This window comes from Chroicocephalus ridibundus, chromosome 11, assembly GCF_963924245.1.
Source record: "Chroicocephalus ridibundus chromosome 11, bChrRid1.1, whole genome shotgun sequence".
In the NCBI taxonomy this organism is placed as follows: domain Eukaryota; kingdom Metazoa; phylum Chordata; class Aves; order Charadriiformes; family Laridae; genus Chroicocephalus; species Chroicocephalus ridibundus.
Window position 1 is genome coordinate 16,012,460 of NC_086294.1, and position 20,727 is coordinate 16,033,186.

General features: G+C 40.0%; 1 protein-coding gene across 4 annotated transcripts in view; it reads right to left on the reverse strand.

Annotated features, from left to right (window-relative positions):
• Window positions 1-19,602, reverse strand: part of TRPC7 (transient receptor potential cation channel subfamily C member 7) — an 81,758-nt gene extending 62,156 nt beyond the window's left edge. For all 4 annotated transcript variants that reach the window (XM_063349487.1, XM_063349486.1, XM_063349485.1 and 1 more), the window contains exons 1-2: window positions 19,312-19,602; window positions 11,096-11,873 (exon numbers count right to left, since the gene is read on the reverse strand). In XM_063349487.1, the coding sequence (XP_063205557.1) occupies window positions 11,096-11,873; window positions 19,312-19,313 (780 nt within the window). In that variant the 5' untranslated portion in view covers window positions 19,314-19,602. The remainder of the gene's footprint in view (window positions 1-11,095; window positions 11,874-19,311) is intronic.
• Between the last annotated feature and the right edge of the window lie 1,125 nt (window positions 19,603-20,727).

Consider the following 20,727-nt stretch of genomic DNA (forward strand, 5'->3'; position numbering starts at 1 on the left):
CCTACCTACTTACTAGTAAATCAACAGCTGATTGATTAGTCTCCTGTGATGGCTCTCTTAATCTAAGATGCCATCTGTTATTTCTCATTTGTACCAAGGGAGGAACCTATGAGCAATGGTCAGCCTCAGATCAGACACACCAGTTAGTCCACCAGCTTCACTTTATGTATTTCTTTCAAAGGGTGAGGATGAAAACATGGTTTCACGAAATCCTAAAATGATATGATGGTCAAATGAGCCATAATTTTGCCACCTACTGGGGTTTTTCTTCCATGTTAAAGCTGTTATAAAATACAGAAGGTGAGATAAATGACACTGTGGTAAGCTGAAGTTTTTATGTTTAAGTACATTTTGAAAGTATTTCTACACCATTTGTTGCCTGTCGGCTGGGTTTGTGACAGTCGTTATAGCTGTTATGTTCATCCTTCTAAGCCTCTGTACTCAAAAAGCTGCTGTAGAGGAGCAGTGCTTGCACGCAAAGGACTAAATACAATGCAGGCAAACCATCTTCATTCCTAAAATCAAAGTCATCTCTCAAACCAAACAACTTTCTTAACTCCTCATCTCTGAGAAGCAGAAACAGGATGAGGAACAGGTATCGCAGCATCACTTTCACTAGAAGGGCTCCCAAAAGCCAGTTAAATGCCACTTACATCTTCACACCAGATAACTACTGACCTTTACTCAGCTATGTGTAGTGTCTATGACTCTACAACACACATGGGCACTATATTAATTCAATTTAACCTTATTTCACTTGCTTTTATTTCACATTAACTTTAACTTAATATAACCCTGTATTTAACCTTGCCCTCATACGTATTCCTTCAGACACAACAAATTATCTCAAAATGTCAGCTGTTTTTCCTTCTGCTTAGTCAAGACATTTTCTATTCCATGTTAACATGTTACAAGCTTTATTATGCTTGACTGACTACAAGAGATTGTCTGTATCAAAGGTAAATGACTCTCCCCTTGTATTCACTATCAAAAGTTCAGATCCAAGAAGGATGAAAAGGAGATGTCTCAACTCTAAATCCCTGTCTTCTAAATATATTCTATATGCTCCATGTTACTCTATGTAAGATGTCACACACAAAAAAGTATTTCCTGAAAATGATGGCTCAGTAAAATTAGTTGCCACTAAGCCTTGGCAGTTCAGAATGGATTATAAAAGTCACTTTACATAGCAAAAAAATAATTTCTAACTTCCTCCATCATACCCAGGATTTAAGAACTATATGGAAAATCTGGACTCAATATAATCACCACAGCAGACCACAAGAGGAAGAAAAACAAAAGTCACCAGCCATTTATGCAGAGAGAAAACACAACGACAGCCCCAGTGCAACCCAGTTACCAGAGTTTTGAAGTTTCAGATTCAGAAATTTAATATCAGATGTTTCTGGCAGGGGGGGAACAAATACACTAATATTTCTGAGTTTTCCCCCCTTTTGCTACAGATTCCTCACAGCATTATTTATGTGTAAGGGAGTTAACTCTGCTCACCACCCTTACCAACTCCTACCCTTCAGGTCCCTTAAATTGTGCCCATTAATAGGAATTTTTCAGCTTGAAAGGAATACACTCTTGACAGAGGGTGGGCTGCTTATTTGTAAGGAAACACTGAAATCCCAGGAGCAAAATGACCTTAAAGCAACTGAAAGACGCTCAATTCCAACTGGTTCCAGATTTTGCACATCTCTCTCTACCTGGCTAAAATATCGCATTGTTCAGCTTAAAATTTATCTTCATGAAAATGCTTCTGAAATGATGACAGTGGGAAGACAGCTGCTGTGCTGCTTTGTTATGTGAACCATTTCCATTGCTCTCCCCTTCCCACCCAGGTCATGAATCTTCCTGTTGTCTCCCATTAATGATTATAAGGGGATTCCATGTTATTTTATATTTTTATGATCATGGCTGTTGCTCACCAAAACTGGAATCCTGCTCTAGTATTAGGGCTGTTATGTGAAATCAAACTGGAAACTGTAAGCTGTAGGTGCCGCAGTCGCAATGTTGTTCATACTTAACTAAGCAGGACTAGAAATTACTTCCCAAGGAGCTGTAAAGGGTAATAATGGTTGTGCTGACGGTGTGCAAACTGGCATTGCCAAAAGTCTCACTTGTAGTAGCACCAAGTGAAGCAAAAGCATTCCAGCTGTACTCTCTGGGAGATTCAAATATTTCCAGGTTGCTTCTGCTTTGCCATCTCCAAATGCCAAAAGTTTCCTCCAAGCAATTTTCTTAAGGAAACAAAACCTTTTAAACATTAATTAAAACACTAGATTTTCTTACACTGATGCGTTGTGTCTGATTTGATATGTTGAGAGAATCGTTCCCCCCCAACTCTTTCAAAAGAGAGGCATGGGCTTGTTCACTGGGGAAGTGAAGTGAATATTTTCCTGCAGAAAGTATTTTGTCAACTTTTAAAGAGGTTTTCTTCTTCTTTTCCTTTTTGACCAAAGTCAGCTGGGAGATTTTAACAACAATGTCACCGAATCATCCATAAAGTAGGTTAAATGACCTTGTAGGCAGTGGCCAGGATCCAATTTTATGCGACTACTCAGTCTGTCACTAGAGTTACAACTTTCATGAATAATGGTCTTATTTTTTCCAGGTGCAGATGTGGGTTGTAAATGGCTGAGTTATACCCTTCACTATGAACCACAGCATCTACTACTCTGTTTTACTGTGAATAGACATAGACAGATGTTAACATACCTTCACATTCACAGATACAAATACATTTTTTCCAAGATAGCTCCAGGCATCACAGCTTTGGCATCGGTTCTAAACCACTCTGAAAAGCTTTGGAGATTTTCTTCTCATGCAACATTTCAAAACCATTTTGCTTGGGCGATGTGCCAGGCAGAAAATGATTTAATCACAGAACAGACATAGAAAGAGTACTTGCAATAACAGCTCTCAAAATATAGAAGATATTTCTTAATTTATAAATATTTAAAGAGAACAATAAAAGAGTCACAAATTTGGGTGTTTTTTTAAGGTCAGGAGGGTTCTCTACATCTGTTTTTCACACTCTTTGCTACACATCCATCCAAAACATATCTGCAAGTAAATAATTTAGCTCTAGAGACAAACCCAATGTAGCATCTATTATTAGTGGATTTGTCTCTGCAAAAGAACAGCATGGGGAACGAGTTCTTCAGGTTCTTCATGTACAGTAAGCCAAACACAAATTTCACTACAAGGCTCAAATATATTCTCCTTCTCCCAGGCTATTTCCATGATCATTTTTAATTTCCTCTCTTATTTTACTACCAGATTTGTTCCAACAAAAAGTTAAAATTGGTTCTTTCCTGTATTATGAGTTGGGTAATTGGTTGTACCTGCTTATGCATTTGCTTTGCGTGAGTGAAAATTGGAAAAAGAATCGTAGCTTTTAAATGCATGTGTTTTTGAGGCAGTAGAGAAAAGTAACTTTTAGGTGAGAGGGGAAAAAAAAGAACAAGCAGTTCTTTTTTAAGGCTAAAAAAAACCTGAACCACACAATGTTCTCATTAAAGACTGACCTGAGAAAGTTCATTTCCAAAAAACTTGAAAAAAATATTATAGATTACTAGCGTAGCTTTAGAAACAGCAGTTTTCATTATTTCTACAGAAGTGCACTAGCAGTGTAAATGTATTTAGCAATGTATAAATTGTTGTTCTTTCTCAGGTATCATGCGTATTTACATAAAAAAAAAAATAATCAAAAAGTGAGTCATCCCCTTGACTTTGAGTCCAAGATGGCTTCAAAGTCAGCAGGGATCTCCCTTAGAGAAGCCCAAGGTGCTGAAGTAGAGTAGATCCAAGAGGAGAAGCAGAGAACAAGCTAATTAGAACATAAATTGCAACACAAAAAGGGTCTGAAGGGGATGTTCTGGCCCAGCCACATCAAAGCTTAGTGTCATCAGGCATTAATTTGGGATAAAGCTGAATAACCCAGTGGCCTCTGCTCTCAATTAGAAATTTAGCAATGAGAATCAGAAGAGGTAGCAGAGGAAAGGGATGCAATGGGAAGAGGTGGTTTTCACTCCCAAGCAGCTGCTTTTTGGAGTGGTTGTCAGAAAACACACAGGAGGAGAAACAGCAGTTTCTTCACTGCTGTATACAGGACCTGGTGCAAGAGACGATCACTTCGGAATAGCGATCATTCATATATTCAAATCTAGTATAATGGCGATGCTTAATTTTCAAAAGAGGAATTAGGTAAGATTGATGATACTCATGCAGGAGAAAATATAAACAGTAGTAAAAGGGAGTGAATATATTCTGCCTACCAGGCCAGGTTTCTGCAGTTCCCTTCTGTCTTCTCTTCCTAAAACCCAGCAAGGTGAAACAGCAGAAAAAGGGGAAGTTGCACAAGTAAAAAGACATCTATTTACAAAACACACGTCCTGTCTGGAAGAAATAAATAGAAAAGAACAGAAATTCTGGAAAAAGAAATGACAACCTAAAGTAAGGCCAGATAAAAACACTAAAGCCTCAAAGAGCACCTTGCTGAAATAATAAATATGACTCATAAAAGTTGCTCCCAAACATATCAGAAGAGAGATGTCTGCCAGAGAGCATGCTGAGGCAAGAGGTTATGAAAGGATAAAAGGATCACTCAAGGAAGAATGGGTCAGAGTGGAAAAATTAAGTGATTGATTTACAAGAGTGTTCATGAGGCTAATTAGAGAGGTTCCCGCGACAATCTCTTTTTTTAATGGGAGATGAGTTTCAGGGGTTATCTCCAATCAGTCAGTCCTGAGAGCAAACAAGCCTCAGTTTGTTCAGTTTGGTAGGAAGCAGAGTTTCCTAGTACAGTCTTAGTGGTTCACAGCCTGATAGCTTTCAAGAATTTTTCTCTTTTCAAGTTCACTGCTGTCCTCCATTCTCACAAAATATTTCCCCTGCCTGTTAGTTTGCTTCCCAATGTTTTCTGCCCTTTCCTATTTTTATTATCACTCATTTCCAAAAGCAATAGTGTAATAATGTATTTTTTAACTCCATGGAGCATGTATTTTTCATGCCAAAATATTTCCTGGTAAAGACCACAGAGCTCAACTTCTGCAGTCAGCTCATCTTTCCAAGTTTTCTTAGGCCTTCACGTAATTTTTATATCTTATCTTCTTTAGATTTATTACCATCCCTTCTTCTTTTCTTACAATTTTTTAAAAAAACCCCAACAAACTATTTATTTTGTGTTTGAGTGGTTAGACTTCTTTCACTAAATAAAATTTCACCAAGGTTAGCAACCATTATGGGGAAAGTTTAACAATCTCTGATGTATTTATCCTTAGCAATGCCCATGATTTGCAGATGGCCTAAGAAATGAGAGGTTAGGAGGTCACCTTCAAGGCTGCAGAGCCACAAACCCTAAAAAGCTGCAACTTCTCTTCAAGACATAGCCAGGTATGCCAGTGCTCATTACTTTGGAACAGGAGTACGGTATCATCCTCAAAGTGAATGATTTCCCCATTTCTCATTTGCAGAGATAAAGCCAGAAACACTGAGAAAATTTACAAGATCATTTCTGTTAAAAACTTTAGGCCAAGCACACCCTGTGAAGTTAATTTATATTTAGGTAGAAAAAAAAGTGGGGTTGACTTACTGGAGCAAGAGCTGTGCTGGAGCAATGACAGATCATCCTTAACAGATAGAAGTCATTGAGCCTCCAGGGCTCTTTTGCCACTCTTTCAGCATCACAAGAATTTAGGGACTTGAGCTTCAGCTGTTTTACATTATTGCAGCCCCATTGAAACAACAAGCTGTTCCTAGCAGGCATATCTCTGTAGGCATCTACACACTTGACTTGCTGCCACACAAGCCATCATTCCCCACAAATAGCACAGCAGCCACTTGCAGTCCATCAGCCAGCTGAGCCTGGACATGATGCTCACCAGCACAGAAGAGCAGGCTCACAGCTATAGTCTGCTTTTGGTTCCCAACATGTTTTAGGGAAAGAACAGCAGTTAAAAGAAAAGTGAAAGCAAGAGGCATATAATTTAGAAATAAAACACTTTATGCTTTAGTAAATGAACTGACAATGTTGGTAGGACTGATAAACAAAGACCACACACCATATGCCTTCCAGGTGTTGGTTTTGATCATGCCTTCAGTAACATTTTAATCAACAGGAGATGAGATCTTATTTGCCACTTATGGTTGGTGGCATTTTTTGATAGCCTCCTTTGCGATTCTATAATTCAGTTTGTCTGGATTGCTAGATGGAATGAATTGGCTGATTGTCTCCATCACAAGGACATTTCCTGACAAGCATGTAGTCTAATTTAAGAGTGTGCAAAGCTGTAAAACAGACCTGGGTGTAGAGTGGGATCTCACCTGAAACAGCAGTGCACAGTCACAGCTTTTTAAAAAAAGTAAACAGTGCCATTGTTCGGTGTTTCACTCACTGTGTCCAGGACAGGGTTAGTAATATTAAGCCTAATACTGCTGTTAAAGACAGATGCAAGGACATTTCCTGCAGACTGTTTGCTAGAAATGTAATCTCCTAAGGGATTCATTGGACATACAAAAATGATTCTGTTGACTGTTCTTTTAATATTCCAGTCTTGGAAATGAGTCAGCTGGCTGTGGACAGCTGGTAACTGTGAAGACATCTGCATATGGTTTCACACCAAGGTGACACAGGGAAGATCGATTTCTCTGTACCAAAGAGGCAAGCAATTCTCATCAGTCTGGCTCATGGGTGATGACTAGTTCATACAGACAAATCCTGGCTGTGTTATTAACATTGGAAGTGACACCAACCTTTCTTGCATGAGCAAAAAAACACAGAATACACTGGTAGATGAGAGAAGGATTACTTGCCTTACAACTCAGGAACGAGGTCTGCCAACTTTGAAAGAAATGGGAATGTACACAGATTTTTTTCAATTTAAGTAAAAGCACAGCATGGTCCAGTAGCTTCAGATGTGCAACATCTCCTTTTGAAGTCAGCTGTGTTTAACACCCAGCTTTACTTAAAAGTTGCAAAATATCTTGACACAGTATGAAATATAGACAAACTGGTTGGGAGGTATTAAACTATAATTTGCTTTAATTCCAAGATGGCATTTCATTAGTGACCATGCTTCTGCAGACAGTGGGCACAACTGTGTGGGAAACTGAGGGGTTTATTTCAATTAAAAATCAAAAGTAAAATTTAAACAGAATTATATGGCAACTTTAATATGATTTGTAGGGTAGAATTAGTCCTTTGATTAAAATATGAAGCTGTTTTGAGGGAGAAAACAAATCACTTCAGTCTAGCAGAACTGGGATCCCTCTAGTCCCCAAGGGGAGGAAGGCTCCCTTCTCTTTCTCTCTCTTTCCAACAGCAATACAGACCAAGGGCCTCATCCAGTGGACTATATCAGACCCCTGATATGTATTGCCCTTGCTCCAATGGATGTTTGTTTTTTTCTTTTTTTTAAACACAAAACAAAAAGGGGAAAGAATAAGAAAGTTGTGAACTGGTTCTTAATTTTGAGCTTTCAAATGGGATATACAAAAGTGACAAAACACTGAATTAAGGTTGTTGAACCTTAACTTGAACTACCTCCACTGTGGAAGGGTATTATTGCATAAAAACCTGGAAACACGCACAGTGACTGCCATTTACTTCTCTCTTTTCTGAAATTTCAAGAATCCACCTCTGAGGGATTTCCTACCTACCCAGTTTCTAGACTAATTGCCAGGACATTTAATGCAATCCCATTGCCAGTATTTTCAGTAGAAACAACCAGTTCAATATTTTTCATCTTATTTTGGGGAAGGGAGATTATTTATTTCTAGACTCATCGACTAAATCTTTCAAAGCAATTTGTTTTCTCCCATTAATAAGAAAACTTTAGCAAGACTTTGACACTAGAGAATTTAAGGGAAAAACCCAAATTACTTCCATGTGAATGTAACATCATTCCACTTTTTTTTAACCTTCTCTTCAATAAACATTAGAAAAGCTGACAGCTTTTTGAAATAATGTCACAGCAACATTGATCCAAACTATACATTTGTTCTAAATACTGGGACAGATCCTCATCTTCTGTAGTCTCATCTAAACCTCAGTGAAAAAGCACTGATTTACTCCAATAGAGTATCTACTCCAATAAAAATATCAGCATTGATCAGCTCTGACACCTTCCTTCTTTCTTCCAGCTCCCAGCCTCCACTGTTAGTATTCTTTGCAGCATGTAGGGAGCCACATAGCAGCTGACCATCTTGACCTTGCATTTGAGCCAAAATCAACACATCAGGAAAGGAGTTCAATAGGGCAGCGTATCCACTCCAGACTGATAGCCAGAACATCTACTCTTGCTATTAAAGACCTATCGGTCAGTCAACAAAAAGTCGACTTTAGGCCAGCGGTGTGATCTAGTATATGTCCAGACTCCCATTTTCACATTTGTAGCACTCCTGTATTACTTTGTGATGTGCAATGCTTGTGCAAAGACATTTTGTAAGAACTGCAGTGTATGACTGTATCTTAGCAATTTAGGGTGAGAACAATCTACTCAAGCTTCTGCCGCTGTAAAAAAGATTTGATAAAATTATTTTCACCTAGTAATCTTCAATGGAGTCTCTCTCAAACTGTGGCCAACCACAGCTAATGCAACTTTTCTCCTTTAAGGTGGTTCAGGTGGCTGTTTTGTTTCACCTTTCATATCTGTACAAAGATGCAACTTGCCTAAAAAATTTTGTGTTCTCTAAAAACATAGTGTATGTACTGACTTCTCAGTTTGATGTGCTGAATGGCGCTGCTGCATAAGAGATTTAGGGCAGCAAGCAGCAGGTGAGAGGTACTGCATTTATATTTTAATTAGTTCATGCTAGGAGTTTCTTCAGAGGTAGGTTATCTAACCCTTAATTACTCTTTGTCCACCTACTTCATTAAAATGTTACTCGAGTCCTTCCGTTTCAAGGACTTTTTGTACCTCCTGAAAACTGCATTGCTAAAATTGCATATAAATAACTAACTACTCTGAAATAATCCCAAGTGATAATTTTATAAATCTGTTGAGCACCAAATGTAATTACAGAACTCTAGCAGTAAATATTAAAAAGTCTAGGAAAGTGTTATTTTAGGTCACAAAAAAGTGTCCTCTGGAGCTTGTTTGATTCCATAAATTTTCATCATTTGTGGGCTTCTTAAATACATATTCAATAACCACATTCTTTTCTAGAAATAAATTCTCAGAATTTCTTGTTCTGTGAAAAAAGCCTACTGTTTTATTAATACCCTATTCCACATCACACTGATTATGTTAATAAGAATAAATATTTTTGCATAAATACATATATCTGATTTTTTTTCTACCAAGAGGATACATCATAATATTGAGATGTTTCTTTTTTCTGGAAGCATTAATATACTAAAGGAATATGACAACTTTGAAGTTGGGTACTTCTGAGGTACTTCACTAACATACGTAGATACATGTTGCACTGAACCTTACAATAAGGCAATGAAATTGGAAAGCCTTCCTGAAAATACAGTAATTTGGCAAAGGGTTTCTAACGATTTTCCTGTATTGATTTACTGTATTGATTCATCCACAGCCATTTGCCAATGCTGGGGAGATATAAACACCATGAGACTATTTAACATTTGATTGCTTGTTTGCTCCTGGAGGGTTCATGTACCTGCCAGCGCTAGTCTAGACCGTGGTGGGAGCTCTAGGAGCAAAAAGAGGGATTCTGGTAGAAATAGGCTTACTTTTCTGCAGCAAGACACTTCTAACTGACAGGTATGCAATACCTGAGGTGGCTCATGCTCCAACTAATGTGTGGTTTTCTACTGAAAAGAAGCTGGAACATTAATGAGATATTAATGTTGTTAACTATGGGTGTGACCCCACAGCACTTTCACACTGGAGTAATCTCACTCAAGCAGCCAGATTCACTCAACCCAATGAGGTTGCTTTACTAGGACTGAACGCCATGCAAGTCAAAACTCCCTTTTAAATTGTTGTGTCCTTCCAAATCTGATTTGCACAGTTAAAAAGAGTTTGCAAGTTTTTTTCCCTAATTTTATTGCCAAAAGAGCTTAGTGGTTTGGGTATTTTTTCCTGTTAGAGACTTACTACAGAGTTTCAAAGGCAACAGCTTGAGAACGTGCCTTCTTGCCACTTTTAAATTGGAGAGAGTACAGCTACAAACCCTGAAATAGATGCTTTAACACTTGAATAGTTTTCTAAATTAAAAACAAAAGATTCCTGGCAGGCATCCTACCCCAGTTTACTCACAAAATTTTATTTGTGATTTTATTACCCCAGTGTCACTGTAGCTGCACAATAGTCGTAAGTCAGAAAAGAGTCTTATGTTGATGACTGAGCCACTGAAAATGAGTTTTTTCATGACTAATTTATTTTAGAAATGGAGACAATGCTATTTATGTCATGTAAATGACTTAGGAAAATAATGCAAATGATATTGGACATTTACAAACTCATTATGATAATGAAAATCTTGACTAACTTGTAAGAGAGTTCTGCAAGTTCCACTGTTATGTTTGGCATGATGATAAACTTCATAGCAATCTCTTGATCATTCTCCCCCTCCTTTTTCATGAGATTAATCATGTTGCAGTACAGTTGCAGTACTAAACCATTAAGATGCAATGTATTTTAAATTATTTTACAGAGAACCAAAATTGCTTAATTTACACCTTCTATCATTGTAACAGAACTAGATGTACTGGATTCTTAATCCATTGAACCAACCTCTAGAGCTCTGCCTCTAAAATAGATTGCTTAATTAAAAGGACTTACCTTTTTTACAAAAAATGCATCTCCATTTTGATGATAATCTAATTTTTATTCCTGCTGCAAACTAGAGATTTTAAGCAATCACATCGTGCAACATAAAAACTCTGAGTAAGGGTGGCTCTGCTATAATATGCAATATTCAGTTTCAAATATTTATTAACTGGAGAATGCACAAAGATCTGAATCTACGTGTATGTAGCTAACGCATCTGCCAGTTTCTGTAGCTTCTGTTTCCTCCCCCAACCCCCAATGGCAAACCAAGACTTGATCAAACATGTGCAACATACAGTACCCTGAATATTCAGCCCAAGGAAAAAGGCACAGTGGTAAATTACCTTAAATTCAGTTTCAATGTTGGCTAGTCTGGCCAATTCATTGCTTAGCTCTAAAGCAGTAAGGACAGGGTCTTCACTGGAAAGAGACAAATAAGCGGCACTGGCTAATCCTTTGTAGGCATTCATTCTCGATCGAGAGTGACTAAAGGAATCTTTCCTCTGCTTCTCAATACATTCATTGCACTTGCAAAAATAGTCATGCGGCCTTTCAATCCGCGCGCCTTTTAGAAGTAAGATGTGAACAATTTCATACTCCTGGCAGTGGGCAGCAAGTATGATAGGGGTAATGTCATGGGAGAAACGAGTACCATCTTCATCGTAGGCATAAAAGTCATCATCTCTCAGTTCCTGCTCAAGGGGACTGAGTGTGAGACGCTGTCCTTGTGCAAAGGCTGGATGGTTCAATATTGCTTCAACAATGCGCACGTATCCTTTACTGATCGCTAACAAAAGTGCATCTCCAACTCGAGCGAGATTCTCCTTTTTGAGGAGGAGCTCCGTCACTTCCAGATGCTCATTCCCTACAGCTAACTGTAGGGCATTTTGTCCCATATAATCAACACAATTAAAGTTCAAAGTTTTGGATTCCTCCAGCATTTTTCGCACAACGGGAATGTTGCCATATTCTGCAGAATCGAGAAAGCGCTCCTCTTCTGCAGTCAGGCTGGTGCCTTTCTCATTGAACATGTAGGCAGGGCCCCGGATGGCCTGCCTCCGGCCCTTCTCCCGAAGGGTTGTGTGCCTTCGATGCATGTTTTTATAATTGCTGTTTCTCGACCTGCAGAAAACCGGAAAGGAAAGTTGGTTATATTCTTGGAGATTCATAATCTCACATAACCTGAAATAAGGTTAGAAATGTCTGTTATGATCAGATCTTGCTAGCTTTTTATGATTTGGTTCACTTGTTTAAAATTATTTGGGATACGTGTAGAATAAAGAAAATTAGTTTTCTGAACAACAGACAATTCTCTTCTGACTTGTACACCCTTCTGGATTTTAGCAAGGATACACAGCACATTCTTAACTTGAGAAATAGCAAAAAAAAAAAGTCTTAGCACATTGTGTTCCATTTTCATTGTTTAGAACTTCATTACACAGTATTTAGGAGTGATATCCACAACTTAATTGTTCTCCCAATTGCTCTTCTTGAGCTTTATCCTTGAGGGCACAAGGCAAGCTGAAAAAAGTTAGCAGGACTCCCCATGTCAATAAACTATGTTCCATAAAGTTAAAAAACATGCTTCTAATTTTAAACACACAGTAACAAGGATAAATATATTGCGTATTCTGCTAAAATTCAGCTGGTACAAGCAAATCACCTATTCATTCACTGTTTTTTTCATGCTACATAATACCATTTTTTTTGTTTCCTTCTCTAGAGCAGTTTAATAAATGACTGTATAATTTTCTCACTGAAATGCAGTTGGCAGCTACTCTAAATACAAGCATTGAAATCCAGGGGCCAGTTTTGTAAAACAAAGGGATAACTCCTGATTTAGTGTCACATCGCTCCCCAGTAAGCATCTTTCAGAGAGCTCCTGCAGAAAGACATAAACACAGGTATCTGACCACAAACAGAGGGCAGATCCGAAAGGGTCATTAGTTTCCCCACTGATTATGTGGCTGAAATGACTTCACTTGGAGTTGGTGGGATGGAGACAAACTGTTCTTATTCTACCTTCTCTGGAACCCCCAAAGAAAACTATGCTATGTGCAACTCATGGGGGAGTAAACACCCCGCTGTATGAAATTAACTGAAAACCTAAATCTATCTGTCTCTGAAATATTCACACTTTGCATTCGGTGTCATCTTGATGTTGCTCTTCTATTTTCATTTTATTGCGGTAGCATCTCGACAAAATCATAGTCTGTCTTTTAGAGTCTAAGGACGTGGAGTTAATTGTCATCCTAAACCCACAGAATGTGCAGCCTGAGTAAAAAGGTAAAAACAACACCTCTTTCACAAAAAGCATTTGCACTCAGTCCAATAGCAAGTCCTAAATCACTTGGGTAAAATTTTCAGGAGCCTCTAAGCTGCAGTGGGCAGATGTAACAAATAAGCAGGTGTTAATGCTCAGTGGGTGGCAAAGGTTCATCTTTCCATGCTCCATCTGTTCTCCAAGTCAGTTTTGACCTTCAGTCAATGAAAAGTTCATGTGCTGCTCTGAAAAAATATTACTGGAGTTTGAAAGAGTTGTTGTGAATGACAAGACGGAAAGGTGCTGGAGACAAAGTGGAGGAGATACATTGCCTTCAATAATATGTTCTTGAAGAGAAGAAAAGAGTAAGGCAATCAAGCAAAAAAGTGGGAAAAATACCTAACGTATCAGGAGACAGAAATTCTCAAGGTAGCTGTTCTTAGGGAACTAACATATACATATGTATCTATCATTTTAGTTCATCACTTTTCTACTGGTCTAAACCAGAAAGCTAGTACTGAAGAGTTTCAAACAAATTTTACAGCAAATTTTTAGCAGCTACATTAAAATTTAAATAAATCCTAAAAAAGCAATTTTGTGCCTATACAAAGTTGAAAGCAAGCCTCTCCCTCTCAACTTCAGTGCATCAGTATAGCAACTTAATAAAAGCCAGAAGAAACTGAACATATCATCCCATGCTCCCCTGAGAGGTAAAGTGCTATATGAATCTTAAAACTAATCCCTTCCAGTACAGTTGAAAGTTGAAGAAGTACAGAGAGATGAGGGACATAACAATAATGAAGGAGGGATGGTTAAATAAATTAATTCCTGAGACTGAGTCACTGTTTCTATAAGAGAAAACAGTAACAGCTAAACAAATATACCATCCGCATGTCTAACACTAAGAGTGAGACACAAGTCTCTAAGCAGCAAAATGCCTGGGGTAAAATTGGGGCCCCTTTGAAGTCAACAGTACAAGTTCCATTGATTTTAGTGGAGTCCAAATTTTGCAAACACATATGCACACGCATGCAGACACACACACGATGTCCCCAGAAGTTAGCTTTCATTTCAGAAGCAGTCCCAGTGAGGCCAAAAGGACTGACATGTGCTTAAAATTAAGTATTTAACCATATGCAAAAGTGCTTATCTAAACTGAAGCCCATGTCTTAGCTATTTGGGACAGCATTTACGTTTTACACCTGCACTGAAGTCTTACTGAGTTCAAGTAAGGACTGTACACAAATAAACACTTCTGAACTGTGACTTTGTTAAATGAGACTTATAGTGCCAGAAAGAACTTTACACATTTGCAGTGTTTGGATTTCCTGAATGTTAAATTAAACCTCTTAAAATGTTAAACAACTCGACAGGATGAGATGCTGATGGCTTAAGCAACTATTGCTGGGATCAAGTGGAAACTGATCCACCTCCAGTAGCTGCTCAGTGATGACCCATGAGTGTGGCAGGATTGCACATGCCTAAAAATTTTAGGGCAGATAATTTCAATAGCTGCTTCAAGCAGGAGGAATTCCACTGGGCATTTCCAATGTTCAGAAACCATGGTTTTTTACATTCTAAAAATGTTGCATGGTAAGATATTTGGAAACCTTATATTTGTTGTTATATTTCATGGTCAGTACTGGCAGCAGCCCAGAAATGTGGAACATTTCCAGCACTGAGGAATCTATTAGACATTTTCCTGATGTCCACGTATAATTCTTTTTTTCTTAGAAAACTTTTCTCTGCTGATATGCTATCATTACCTCTAAATGAGAATTCAGATAGGTGGGACAGATAACCTTACAATTATACCCAAAGTAAACATAATACTACATAAAATATTACCATTGGCCCAGTTCTAAGGTTTTTGTGCAAGAAAGGAGGTTAGCGTTTGGCCTAGAGCTAATTGCTACCGGTTTGTTGTATATGCAATAACATGCCAAAAAAACGACCTTCATTTCACTTTCTTCAGTTCAGAGAGAGCAGTGGCTTCACACATTGTTTCTAGTAACAGAAATTGCATCAGAAAAAGAGGAAACAGAAAAGCATACCAGCCCTCTGAAAAGATAATTACTATACAACATTTATCTTACAATCTATGTTCTGCAGGGATGTCCCTACAGCGCAGAGTTGATCACTGCCTGCAGGTAAGGGCAAGAACACCATAATTCAGAGGGCTTCACCTCAGATGAATTATGACCCCCAGTCTTGCTCGTGAGCAGAGAAGATCAATATCTCAGCTATCGCACTTTATCATCTTTATAGAGAACAGGAGATGAATAAAAAATTATGCCTTTAACTTGGAATAATTTCATGAGAAATACTCAGTTATGAACTCCTGTTCTGAAAAGAAAGTTATAATTATGTTTGACCTGAGCACTGAATTGTGATAGAGAAGTGATAGCATAAAGAGTATTATATGCAGTACCTAAAGATCTTGGAGTCCGAACCTTACTGTAATGCCACGACTGTACTTGGCACCTTTTTTTATTCTGCTTTTCAGTTATGTGCAGGCAGTTTTAGAACTAATCATATTTACTGAGTGTGTGTAATGTGCCCTCTTAAAAAAAAAGTAATTGAAACTTGATTGCATTTATCTTACCATTTTTGTTTAAAGGTGCTTTGCATCGAAATGACTCAGTATTTGCATATTTTATTGAGACAGCTAGTGATCAAACTCATCAGGCACTGCAATTAAATATTGCGTTTTTCTAGGAAAGAATGCCAATGTATGCAGTGTTGTTGGAGAAAATGTTCTGGGAAAAGGAAACCAAAAATTTCAGGGCCTAAGTGCTGCTTGCTGCAAAGCGCATCCAGCTTTACACAGCTGAGAGAGCCATAAGATGTCTGGACTCCTGGGGTGAGTGGAGAAGAATAGCAATTTCTGAAAGGTGATTTAGCTCTTAACAAATCATCCTCTGGGAGCTTTTGGCTTCTAATTAAAGTGGCTTAGAGTAGGTCCTTGCAGCTTGCACTGACAGTACTAGGCACTGAGACACTCAACATCTGAAAAGGGAACATGGAGTAACATGAGATCTGTTCTTAACGTGGTGTCACTGAAAACATCGATGAAGCTGAAACTCCCTTAGCTGATCTGAGTGCCAGACATGTAGGACAAGGTAGACACAGGAAGGAAACTGGCCTGATTCCTATTGAGCTTACCCCAGCAAACGTCTCTTCTCCTTGATCCTCTGTTCCACAGTGCTCCAGACTCTGCCACACAGGACCTTCTGCTGCCTCTCTAGTTCCACACAAGAACCTACAGAGGGGCAGGGCTACCACCTAGAGCTAAGGCTTGGAGAAAATGTTCAAAGTCCTTAAGAGGCTAAATTGGAGTTTTTACACATGGCTTTGAACCAGAAATTTAAAAGCATGTAGGACAGGCTGAATGGTATCTGCTTGAGTTTTTAAAACATCTGAAGTCTGAATAGGCATTGAAATCAATGGGTATAAGGTACTGCAACAATTCTTGAATTCTCAGTTGATGTCAACTTTTACTGGTCTTAAAGCCTAAAAATTGAGCAGGGCATTTACAAAGGCAGCTTTAAGAACTTATGGTCTCTGACTACTCTTTGGGTTTGCTTTCACTTAGTGGAGAGAGGTTGGCAGGAGTCTCTCTGTGCCCTTTCAATGGCCCCTTTGTCCAGAAACTACAGAAGAAACTTCGGATAAGTAACTATTACTATGCCCCACATCCGCTAAAGTAACCATCAGAGTAGGCTTTGATGAGACATTGACTGTCTTGCTGAAAAGAAAATTTAAGTTTCTGAAAGCCCTTTTGAAAGCGTTACCCTTGGTTCCTGCAGAGCTTCAGAAACTGTCAGATTGACACTTTACTTATTATTTTTCTGTCTACTTACACCAATATTTCTGAAAAGAATCAGGGCACACAAAGGCTGCAGACTCCCTGGGGCCTCTTTGGAATTGCCACAGCTTTTATACATCGAATGGACCGTTTTCCTCTATTGAACCACAGAAAACTTCAACACATGCTATAAACATGAATTAAAATTAAATAAATTAAGTTCTACAAGCAGACACAAATTGATATAGAAATGAATCCTTTCAAAAGAGTAAGTCAAAATGTTTAGAGCAAAAGTAGTAGGATGTTGCATCTTTTAATAAAAATTTGCAACATATTTTGTAGCAGACTCCAGACTTCAGATCAGGAGCACAAACTCAACACAAAGTGCACACATTTATTTTACTATGTGCAATAGGGTACTCTAGTGCTCCAAATACTGCATAGGCATATATTACCAGAGCTCTCTAATACCCTCTTGTGCTCTGACATCTTAAATAGCCTTCTAAATCTTACTTTAAGTCAAGATGTTATCCTTTAAGATGAAAGTTTTCAGTATCATTTTTCGCGTATTGCTGACTTACTATGTATACAAATTCAGTATGATTTTGGTTGGTTGCTTTTGATTAACAACAGCTTATTCCAAAGCTTTCTGTCCTTTGAAATGCTTAAGTACCATTTCATTTAATCTTGGGATGTCCAACACACTAATTCAGTACTATTAGTAACATGGTCCTTCTCCTACATGAAAAGTTGCATACGTATCTAGGGACAATTAATAGGTTTTTCTAGCTCTATTCAGGCAGATATTAATTAACTTGCAAAGTAGTTCTACAAAGCAGTTGCAGGAAGTAATATCCCCTCCCCACCATTCCCACTGTTCATATAGATAAAAGAAAATCATATTTCAACGTCAAAATTTTAAAACAGGCCTCTCTCCTTGCGGAAGTACAGGTGCAGTCAGCAAAACCACACCTTTTCAAATCCCTTTCAGAAATGGCAGGATGAGGTACATTGAGGAAGACAAAACAGGCCTCGCATGTCATTAAAGGATGCTGATGAATGATATGCACTAACACTCTGATTATCTTCTTGTCAGGAAGCAAAAGGTCTGAGGCCATTAGCCTAGAAACATTAAGGACAGAGCACCAAATCTTTAGTAGCATCTACATTTTCATGTCCTCCCTGATCTCTGTTAGAAAGGAGGCAGCTCTGCCCAGTGGTCTGGAAAAAAAAGGAAACGGAATTTGGCTTTCTACCAGGTAATTTTCACAAAAACTCATCCACTGCTTCTCAGCTGTCTCACCCTCCCCTTCTTATAAACTAAGCATCAGCATTTTCTTTCCCATTCCAAAGAAATGTCATGCACTGACACAAGACTTTTACAGCAGGAGAGACTATAAATCACCTTGGTTCTTGTATTCAGTTTCTTCTTGGTTTAGAATATGTGTACTGTTTTTTTTTCCCCTTTCTTCCCTTCTTGCTTCCCCTTAATATATGGTTGTGAAGATGATTTGTTGTTACAATGGTATCATAGAACTCATGTGAGATAGATATACCAAAATCAAGACTATTTTTACATTGTCTCCCGTTGTCCATTCATTAACAAGTTTGATCACCAAATGAATTGCCATGACAAGAATGAGTCCTACTTTTTTTTTTTTTTTTTTTTTTTTTTAATCTCGCTGTGGGAACTAGGAATAATTCACCCTCAATATTGAAGCACTTCAAAACTCAGGCTCAAATCATACCGAGAACACAACATAGGAATACCTGTTCATTCATAAATTTTTACTACTGACAAGAACAATGAAAAATATTTCTAATTGTGCAAGCAGGGGGCAGTGTAACGCTGATTTTCAACAAACAGTTCTATTAAAAAGAGAAAGAAAAAGCTCTGAAAAGAACTGGTAATCTCGGTTCTGGCTGTATTTCATTTTTCCCTGGTGCTGCACCCTTTTCATTGCTCACTTCATAGTTATTTCAAGACAAGAAAAAACGTGGAGAGAACAACTCCAGACAACCATTAGACCCGATAAGCTGCAACAGGCATAATAGAGAATCCCGTATATACACCTCTTATTTTTCCTCATTTCACCTTCACCACACTGTTTCCAGGAAAAACAAACCCTTAAAAAATTCACCCAGCTACAAGAGAAGACAACAGCGTGGCTCCAAACCATGTGGCCAGTAATGAGCAACAAGCCCTTCAATGCACACTGAGACCAAGCATGTTTACACAAATTCCAAGGGTAGAAAGCCAAACCAATTACACGCACAGCCACCCACCTCACTCACACCAGCGCATACTCAGGCTTGCAGGGGACTAAGTCACACCGACACACCTCTAACCCCAACAAAACTTCCCAGTGCATAAATAGGGACCGGCATTAGAGCCGGGGCACTTCTCAGAGGAGCTGAAAGGAGACTCGGCTCTGGGAGAGGCAGAGCCCCGCGGCTGCCCGCCGCTCCCCGCAGGGGCAGCAGCTTACATGTGCGCGTCGGGGCCGGCTCCGCTTCACTCCAGAGGCGCGGCGCGGGCGCGGCCCGCCATGGGGCTGCCACGGGCGCTGTCCCCGGTGCTGAAGTGTCTCTGTCAGCGGTGCTCAGCACGGCCGGACAGGACGGGCGTTGTCCGCGGTGCTGCAGCCGCCGCCGGCGCGGTCGAGGCGGCGTCTCATCCTTATCCCCTCCGCGGCGGCGCTGGGGCAGAGCTGCCCGGGAGCGCCGGGGATTCGCTTCCTGGAGGAAGAGGCTGCTGCGAGGTTGGCATGTGAGTTGCTTTGTCCTCCCCGTGTTCCCTCCCCTTCTTCCCACGCCGCTGTCCTCCTATAGGTGTGGATTTGGTGGGGTTTTTTGGCGCGCCCCCTTCCCGGCCGGAGATGGGCGAGTGCCCCTGCGCCCTCCCAAGGGCTGCCCCAGAGCAGGAGTCACGCGAGAGCCTTCCTGGAGAGGGCAGGGCTACCTGCAGGCTGCCCGGCGGGGCGGGGGGCTCCGTCGGGGGCTCTCACCCTCAACACGCCTCATCCGGCTGTGCCGCCCCTCCGCTGGGAGTGGTTAGCGCCGCTTCACCCCGTTTGCCGTGCCCAGGTTGAGATCGTTCTCGGTCTTCCCTAGGAGAGCTTGTCTCTTAGAGGGTGGCCGAGGAAAGGTGTGTATATGGGTTTGGCGGGAGTGGAGGTAGGGGGAAATGAAACCAAACTGCAAAATAATCAATCAATGTAATCAATCCCCTCTCTTGCTTGGCAGAGGAAAGCCACCAGAATACCAACTTCAGACTGCACCTGGGAGTGCTGGTGCACCTTCTGCACTCTATCCCGAGCAAATAGACCAGGTTGTTCTTCCTCGGACACCACACACCCTCCCCACCCTGCTGCCTCCCACACAGCTCCAGCTGCACAGTGCTCTCCAAGCCCATGACCTTCCCTGTCCTTCCCTGTCTCTGCAACTCTTCTCCCCATCCATTCCTCCTCACCTTGATGCAGAGATCCCAACCACATCACGCATCCCACTGCAATTACCAAATAACACCATCCCTCCTCACCTGGCGTGTCTCTGGAATTTAAGCCTGGAGGAAACCCTCTGCTTGGACAGGTGACGGTGGGAGGCAGTGCAGGGCTCCTCCCTGAGCAGGATGTTGATTTGCCCCCAAGTTCTTCCTGTCCCACCCCCTCACAATACTGGGTGAAGTGAGGACATTGATTAAGAGAAGATTTTTCACTAACTTTCAGTCTCAAATCTGTGAAATCAACTTGGCTGACAACATTATTTGCTAGAAACACCTGAGGGAAATGATGGGCGCAAGCACTGACCATTTTATCAGGGACACTGAAAGCTTGGTGTGCCTTCTCTAGCAGCACTATAAGAGCATCCCTGACCATGCCTTTCAGAAACCTTTAAAGACAGCT